Raw genomic sequence first — 8,603 nt, forward strand, 5'->3', positions numbered from 1 at the left:
CCTTGACATCAGTGTCTAATTTGCACCCATGAGATTTTAAATTGTGGAGATGACTGGCAACACTGCTGGTGGGTGGGCTGAGTCCTGACATGAAAATGTACACTTTTTTTTTTTTTTTTTTTTTTCAGTATGCAGGCCTCTCACTGTTGTGGCCTCTCCCGCCGCAGAACACAGGCTCCGGATGCGCAGGCCCAGCAGCCATGGCCCACGGGCCCAGCCACCCCGTGGTACATGGGATCCCCATGGACCAGGGCACGAACCCGCGTCCCCCGCATCAGCAGGCAGACTCCCAACCACTGTGCCACCAGGGAAGCCCCACACTTTAAATTAAATACAATAAAACATGACTGAAGACATATTAGGGATTACACTCAGCTATGAATAACAGGAAACACACAGAACCTGCCGGATATGAGGAAGGTGCTGATGCTACACAGAAGGACTGCATCAGAGCAGTCACTGCACAGTGCAGTAGAGGAACAAACTCTCATGTAGTTCTTTTGGACTGTACCACTGTAACTGTCATAGTGGAATGGGGAGCACATAGTCAGGAGCAGTATAAACAGAACAAGGTGCTTACAAATTAGACCTTATACAAATAAGATCTAGAGAACAGGGCACTCAGTGCTTCAGAGAATATTCTTAACCATGACAGTCTAAATTTCTTACAAGGTGGACACATGAGAGCTTGCAGGAAAATTCAAACTGTATTGGATCTTTAATGTTGAATTTGGGGACAACTGTAGAAGCCTACATCTCAGATCAAGTGGAAGTCAAGCAGTCTACGGTGGTTTTGAGGATATACTTGACTGATAGGGAAAATAATGTGGAAAACGGGCTGGAAGCAAGTGTCTACAAAGGCCCTATGCTTCTGTCTCCTTCCATACAGGTGACTTCAAAACCTGACTAAATCATACTTCATCTCTGCATTCCAAGTTTCATGTAAGTTAGGCTTTGGTGACTTCTCACATGGGATCATAAGGCAACACATTCTAGAAAATGTAGTTCATGTTACTCACATTAATATAACAGGATCAGGGACATTGCCAAATCTAAATTTTTTTGTCCTTTCACACGTCTCTCTTCTTTTTTTTTTTTTTTTCAGTATGCGGGCCTCTCATTGTTGTGGCCTCTCCCGTTGTGGAGCACAGACTCTGGACGCGCAGGCTCAGCGGCCATGGCTCACGGGCCCAGCCGCTCCGCGACATGTGAGATCCTCCCAGACCTGGGCACGAACCCGTGTCCCCTGCATCGGCAGGTGGACTCTCAACCACTGTGCCACCAGGGAAGCCCCGTCTCTCTTCTTAATGTAAATTCCATAGTCCAAATCCCAACCAAAAGAAATGACAAAGTGTAAAGGACAAAAGATGAATAATTCACAAGAGACTGCACTATGATAAACTTTGCATACTTACAAGTATATAGCAATTATATATTCCATGGAAAATAGAATAAGGATCTTTAAGCAATAAAAAGTTAGTTTTCTGCTAAATAAGGTGGAATATATATATATATATATATATATATATATATATATATATATAAAATGAATAAGGCATATCCAGTACTTGCCACAGGAAGCCAGCAGGAAAAAAAAACCAAACCGGCATTTTTCAATGTTCTTTTCCTTACATATAACTTACAAAATTAGGTAAAAATTAAACCTACTTGCATACTAGAAATAAACTTCAATTCATGGTTCCAATAGACTTCAAAATAGACACACAAAAAATTACTAAATAACTAAAAGAAAAGACTACCTATTAATTTTTAAGGAACTCTTGCTTAATGAGTATCTACAAAATTATCTCACTTCAATGTGTACTTTGAAAACTAATTAGAAATCCATACTAGAGAGAATCACTTTAAGAATGAGTCAATTACAAAGAAAATTTATAACATTTCTTTCATGTTGTGAATTTTCAGACAGCGTACCCATAGTACTTACATGGAGATAATTTCTCTTCAGTGCAGTTTTCATATGACTTTGAAAATATTTGTTAAAATTGAAAAGTTTCCCTAATTTTTCAGTTACAAAGTTTCTAACACGTGTACATTTTTTTTTTTTTTGGTGGTACGCGGGCCTCTCACTGTTGTGGCCTCTCCCGTTGAGGAGCACAGGCTCCAGATGCGCAGGCTCAGTGGCCATGGCTCACAGGCCCAGCTGCTCCGCGGCATGTGGGATCTTCCCGCACCGGGGCATGAACCTGTGTCCCCTGCATAGGCAGGCGGACTCTCAACCACTGCGCCACCAGGGAAGCCCCGCATGTACATTTTCACGTAGTTTTGTAAGGATGTGGGGCAAGTGAAGGTTTTCCTACATAGTTTACATTCAATACAATTCTCTCCAGTGCAAGTTCTTTCGTGGCTTTCCAAGGAAATGGGACTGAAGGCTTTCCCACATTCCTTACATATATACTGTTTCTCTCCAGTGTGCACTCTCATGTGTCCTTGGAAACGTGTGATTCATGAAGGCTTCCCCACATTCCTTACATTCAGTTTCTGTCTAGTACGAGTTCTTTCATGTATCTGAATATAACAGAGAGTGCTGAAAGCTTTGCCATACTGTTTGCAAAAATACGGTTTCTCTCCAGTGTGAGCTCTTTTATGTATTTGGAATGAACTGGGAAAAATAAAGGCTTTCACACATTCCTTACATTCATAGTGCTATTCTCCATTATGAGTTTTTTCATGGCTTTGAAAAGAACTGGGACAACTGAAGGCTTTACTACAAGTTTTACATTGATAGGGTTTCTCTCCAGTGTGAGTGTTTTTATGTGCTTGTAAAGAACTGGGACAATCAAAGGCTTTCCCACAATCCTTACATTTGCAAGGTCCATCACCAGTATGCATTATCATGTGTCTTTGAACATTTGAGGGATAAATAAAGGCCTTTCCACATTCCTTACATTCATAGGGTTTCTCTCCAGTATGAGTTCTTTCGTGTTTTCGAATGGAACTGAGATAAGTGAAGGCTTTACCACATTGCTTACATTCATAGGGCCTCTCCCCAGTATGACTTTTTTCATGTATTTGACGACAACATAGAAAACTGAAGGCCTTACCACATTCCTTACACTTATATGGCTTTTCTCCACTGTGAGTCCTTTCATGACAACGAAAGTAATTGGGACAATCAAAGACTTTCCCACAGTCTTTACATTTATAAGGTCCATCTCCAGTATGCTTCATCATGTGTCTTTGAAATTTGGCAAGATAACTGAAGGTTTTCCCACATTCCTTACATACATAGGGTTTCTGTCCAGAATGACTCCTCTCATGTTTTCGACAGGAATTTGGACAACTGAAAGCTTTACCACAATTTTTACACGTATAGGGCTTTTCTCCACTGTGTCTCCTTTCATGACTTCGAAAGGATCTGGAATAACTGAAGGCTTTACCACATTGCTTACATTCATAGGGTTTCTCTCCAGTATGAGTTCTCTCATGTTTTCGAAAGGAACTTGAACAACTAAAGGTTTTACCACATTTTTTACATTCATAGGGCTTTTCTCCAGTATGTGTCCTTTCATGTCTTCGAATGTAACTGGCACAACTGAAGGTTTTACCACACTGCTTGCATTCATATGGTTTCAACCCACTATGAGTTCTCTCATGTTTTATAAAGTAACTGGGACAATTGAAAGCTTTACCACATTGCTTACATTTATAAGGTTTCTCTCCAGTGTGCGTTATTTCATGAATTCGACAGTATCTGAGAGAACTGAGAGCTTTACCACAGTGCTTACATCTATAGGGTTTCTCTCCAGTATGAGTTCGTTCATGTTTTTGAAAGTTGTGGTGATATCTGAAGGCTTTTCCACATCTTTTACACTCATAGGGTTTCTCTCCAGTGTGAATCCTTTCATGCCTTTGAATAGACTGGCGAAGCTTGAAGGCCTTCCCACATTTCTTACAATCATAGGGTTTCTCCCCAGTGTGAATCTTCTCATGGGTATGTCTGGACTGACGATGCTTGAAGGCTTTCCCACATTCCTTGCATTTATATGGCTTCTCCTCATATTCCTGATACTCACGTGGTTTGGGTGTAGTGCGAGATGTCATGTGCCTATTAAAGGATGAATGACGCATGAAGATTCGTCCACATACACTGAATTCACATAGTTTTATTCCAGTTTTCTTTTTCTGATTATGATTTGAAATTTGGCTAAATGTTTCCCCATACTGACTACCTTCATTATTTTTACAGAGTCTCTCTACCATATGACTGCTGTAAAAAATAAGAAGGATATTATTAATGAATTGTTTATTAATTATATTTAGTAATAGTTATGACAATGAAAATTTTACCATTTTAAAGGAAAGTGCACATTTTCTGCACATTCTGATTGAAAGTGAATTTACTAAAGTTCTGCAAGATAATCATAGCAATTATCAAAACAGTAATATTCATAAATGGTGATTCTGAATACTGATCCCAAGTGTACTATTTTTCAAACACTCAACATTTAGGACACATTTGAGAAAAAAGGTTTGATGCAAAAATTCTAAGATTCATTAATTTTAAGGCTGGAATGATTTATTTTATTTCTTTGTTTTACAATGTCATGGCATAAACAATCTTGAGAGAGAAGAAAGAAGCTAGAGGAATCAGGCTCCCTGACTTCAGACTATACTACAAAGCCACAGTAATCAAAACAGTATGGTGCTAGCACAAAAGCAGACCATAGATCAATGGAAAAGGATAGAAAGCCCAGAAATAAACTCATGCACTTATGGTCAATTAATCTATGACAAAAAAGGCAAGAATATACAATTGAGAAAAGACAGTGTCTTCAACATGTGGTGCTGGGAAAAGTGGAAAGCCACATGTAAAAGAATGAAACTAGAACATTCTCTAACACCATATACAAAAATAAACTCAAAATGGATTAAAGACCTAAATGTAAGACTGGATACTATAAAACTCCTAGAGAAAAACATAGGCAGAACACTCTTTGACATAAATCGCAGCAATATTTTTTTTGGATCTGTCTCCTAGAGTAATGGAAACAAAAGCAAAAATAAACAAATGGAATCTAATGAAATTTAAAAGCTTTTGCACAGCAAAGGAAACCATAAACAAAATGAAAAGACAACCTACTGAATAGGAGAGAGTATCTGCAAACGATGCAACTGACAAGGGATTAATTTCCAAAATATACAAATAGCTCATACAGCTCAATATCAAAACACCAAAGGACCCAATCAAAAAATGGGCAGAAGACTGAAACAGACATTTCTCCAAAGAAGACACACAGATGGCCAACAGGCACATGAGAAGATGCTCCACACCACTAATTATCAGAGAAATGCAAATCAAAACTACGAGGTATCACCTCACACCGGCCAGAATGGCCATATTAAAAAGTCTACAAATGCTGGAGGGGGTGTGGAGAAAAGGGAACCCTCCTACACTGCTGGTAGGAATGTTAATTGGTGCAGCCACTCTGGAGAACAGTATGGAGGTTCCATAAAAAAGTAAGAATAGAATTACCATATGATCCAGCAATCCCACTCCTGGGCATATATCTGGAAAAGACAAAAACTCTAATTCGAAAAGAAACATGCACCCAGTATTCATAGCAGCACTATTTACAACACCCAAGACATGGAAGTAACCTAAATGTCCATCACGGATGAATGGATAAAGAAAATGTGGTATCACTTACACGTGGAATCCAAAAAAATGATACAAATGAACTTATTTATAAAACAGAAATAGACTCACAGACATAGAAAACAAACTATGGTTACCAAAGGGGAAAGGGTGGGGGAGGGATAAATTGGGAATTTGAGATTAACAGATACACACTACTCTATATAAAACAGATAAACAACAAAGACTTGCTGTATAGCACAGGGAACTATATTCAATATCTTGGAATACCCTATAATGGAAAAGAATTGGAAAGAGAATGGATATATATATACGTATAACTGAATCACTTTGCTGTACACCTGAAACTAACACAACATTGTAAATCAACTGTACTTGAATAAAACAAAAAATATCATGGCATACTAACATTCTGTCATGGGACATTGCTTTCTCGTGTGAGTATAACTCACCTTAGATTTGTCCCATGATGTTCATACTGATCTTCAGTATCAGAGTCTTCCCATTTTTCTCCTAAAATGCAGACCAACAACAACAAAAATCATTATAAGTTATAAAATATCAGAGAAACGTTGTTACATGACAGGTCCATGATGAACTATGACCATGCCTGGTTTATTTACTAATGTAGTCCCTTTCCACGTTTCACCTCTTGAAAATGTTGAAAAGCAAGCAACACTGGTTCTCTAATTGACTAAGTAATTAAGTAAGAATGTCATCATCCTTACCTATTGAGGTCAAGTTCTTAAAGGTTTCCTGCATCACATCTCTGTAGAGTTTCTTCTGGGATAGATCCAGCAGAGCCCACTCCTCTGTGGTGAACTTCACACTCACATCCTCAAAGGTCACTGAATCCTAAAACATCCCAAATACGTATGTGAGAGAATGGACAGAATGAAGAGCACCAGCAATCTATACTCAATTCATAGGAAGTTCACATATGACTCTGCGGTCTCCAAACATTTATTCTATAACTTTGTCATTAGAACTCTTACTCTATGGTGACACTCCCTCATGAATTCAAGAGCATCATGAACACAAGGAATTTACTGCTACATTTGTACTGTGATCACTTCAAGTCTTTATTCCTCTCTGTCAAGACATAGAGCACCTTGGAGAAATAAGAGAAACTTGCTATACAGATGAAAGAAATAATCCATTTTAAGCACACTGGTTCATTCTGATAAAAACTTTCTCATTCCCTCTTTAGTACCCACCATATCGTGCAGCACTATACGAGCACAGGTTCCCATCTGCATGAGGTTTTAACAAATAACAACACAGTGAAGAACTGGAAGGTTTTCTTTCTATTCTCATCATCAGACACGAGGCCAAAAGTCCTGTGGAAATCCAACCTGTAACAAGATCCAGCTAGTCATATTGTCCTGAAGTACTCCAGGCTAACAGAAGTAGTCAGATCCAGGTGGGTGAATGAAAATATTCTTGTGGAGGAGTATAAATTAAAATTTATATAATATTTATCACATACTCAGTTTTGCTTTCCTTTCTCTGTCTCATTTCATGGGGCTAGGAAGTTATTCAGAGTCAGAGCCGAGACATGAGGAGGAAAACAGGACAACTCACACCTCCACAAAATCCCTACATTCATGTGCCTTGGGATGGCTTCTGAACAATTTTTAGAACACCCATACTGAGATGATAAGATCACAGAAGACCTCATTTTGGCAGAATCATACAACTATAATCTGGGCCTTGATGACCTTGGGGAACAGGTTAAGACAAAGTTTGCAAGGGCTTCATTAAAGCTTCAATGGTTTCATGGTGAATTTGCACAAATTATAAAAATACATAAAGAGTTCAACAGTGCTTTCTCAAAAAAAAACACAAAACCCTTTTCTCTTATATCAGCAAGTGATACCTGACCAGCCACTCTAGAGGCTGTCCTCCCACTTTCTCTCATTTCTGAGCTCCCAGGTGGGGCACAGCAGCATGACAGCCCATCCTAGGTATAGGAATTCCCCAGTGGCATAATTTCCTAAATGCTGGTCCCTGAAAGAGACCAATTACCCGTTGACGTCCATGTGAAGGGAACAGAAAAAAGGCTCCCATCCATCAATTCTGATGCTAGAATTAGCTTGTTTGGTAGAGCAACATCAATGAAGGAACATCTCTCTTGTTGTGGGTCCAGGGAGTAAGAGGAGCAGCCTAGGGCAGCCCTAATTACTCTTTCTTCACTGGAACAACAGCACTTGCTCATAACAAAATCCAACTACCTAGTGTGCAAAAGACAGTGAACATTAGCAGGCCCAAGAATGCTTAGCCTTAGAAATGCTTGCCCACAAATTTCATCTTTCACTAGTATCTGGGATCTGTGATTTTTGGGAGTAAGCTGACCAACCTTACAGATAAAAGTGCCTCAGTGAGCCTAAAGTGTATATGGTAAACTCCTGTTTTCCTTTGGAGAGTGGTAATTTTGTGTCATGTTCAGCAGAAGGTGCCTACCTGATCAGCACCCACCTCCCTAAACAACTATGGTCACTGAGTCTCTAATCTGTTACTTGGAGAACTGAGCCCATCCTACGTGGTAACACCAAGAGACAACATTTGAGAGCTTCCTTCTGGTTTCCTCTACACCAAATTTAATTCAATACTAAACAAGACTAATACAAAATATTTAATGATCCTCATGTAAAAAAATTTTTTTAAATTATTGGGTAATGTTAAAGTAGACTGAAGTAAGTAAAATGATGGCATGTGTTCTTAGAAAGAATTCAGCGTCGCCCAGATGTCATCTCTCCCAAATGATACATTTATTAAGTTTTGCAAATACCTAAAACAGTTTTTAGGACTCGATAAAAGCTACTCCTCCAAACCTAATACAAACAAGGAATGTCCAAAAATGGACAAAGTCTTCTATGGAAAAACATGGCAGTCTACCTAACACACCTCTATGGTAATTCAGAGGATACAGGTATTAGCAGAAAGAAAAACAAACAGAACAAAGGAAAGGAAAAGTGTCTTC

The 8,603-nt window shown here is 38.9% G+C and overlaps 1 protein-coding gene across 1 annotated transcript; it reads right to left on the reverse strand.

Annotated features, from left to right (window-relative positions):
* Positions 1-1,976: 1,976 nt before the first annotated feature.
* Positions 1,977-6,959, reverse strand: LOC132422867 (zinc finger protein 709-like). Its single transcript, XM_060007956.2, has 4 exons — positions 6,838-6,959; positions 6,349-6,475; positions 6,073-6,133; positions 1,977-4,069 (listed from the first exon to the last, which is right to left on the reverse strand). The coding sequence occupies exons 1-4, from the start codon at positions 6,877-6,879 to the stop codon at positions 2,668-2,670; spliced, it is 1,632 nt and encodes a 543-aa protein (XP_059863939.1). The 5' UTR covers positions 6,880-6,959; the 3' UTR covers positions 1,977-2,667.
* Between the last annotated feature and the right edge of the window lie 1,644 nt (positions 6,960-8,603).

Source organism: Delphinus delphis, chromosome 3, assembly GCF_949987515.2.
Source record: "Delphinus delphis chromosome 3, mDelDel1.2, whole genome shotgun sequence".
In the NCBI taxonomy this organism is placed as follows: Eukaryota; Metazoa; Chordata; class Mammalia; order Artiodactyla; family Delphinidae; genus Delphinus; species Delphinus delphis.

Excerpts from the sequence above, each read along its gene's own strand:
- LOC132422867 (XM_060007956.2), bottom strand. The coding sequence starts at position 6,879 with ATGCAGATGGGAACCTGTGCTCGTATAGTGCTGCACGATATG. Across the intron at positions 6,134-6,348 it reads TAAGAACTTGACCTCAATAG|GAGAAAAATGGGAAGACTCT; the intron begins GTAAGGATGATG and ends TCTGCATTTTAG. Across the intron at positions 4,070-6,072 it reads CATCATGGGACAAATCTAAG|GCACATGACATCTCGCACTA; the intron begins GTGAGTTATACT and ends ATCCTTTAATAG.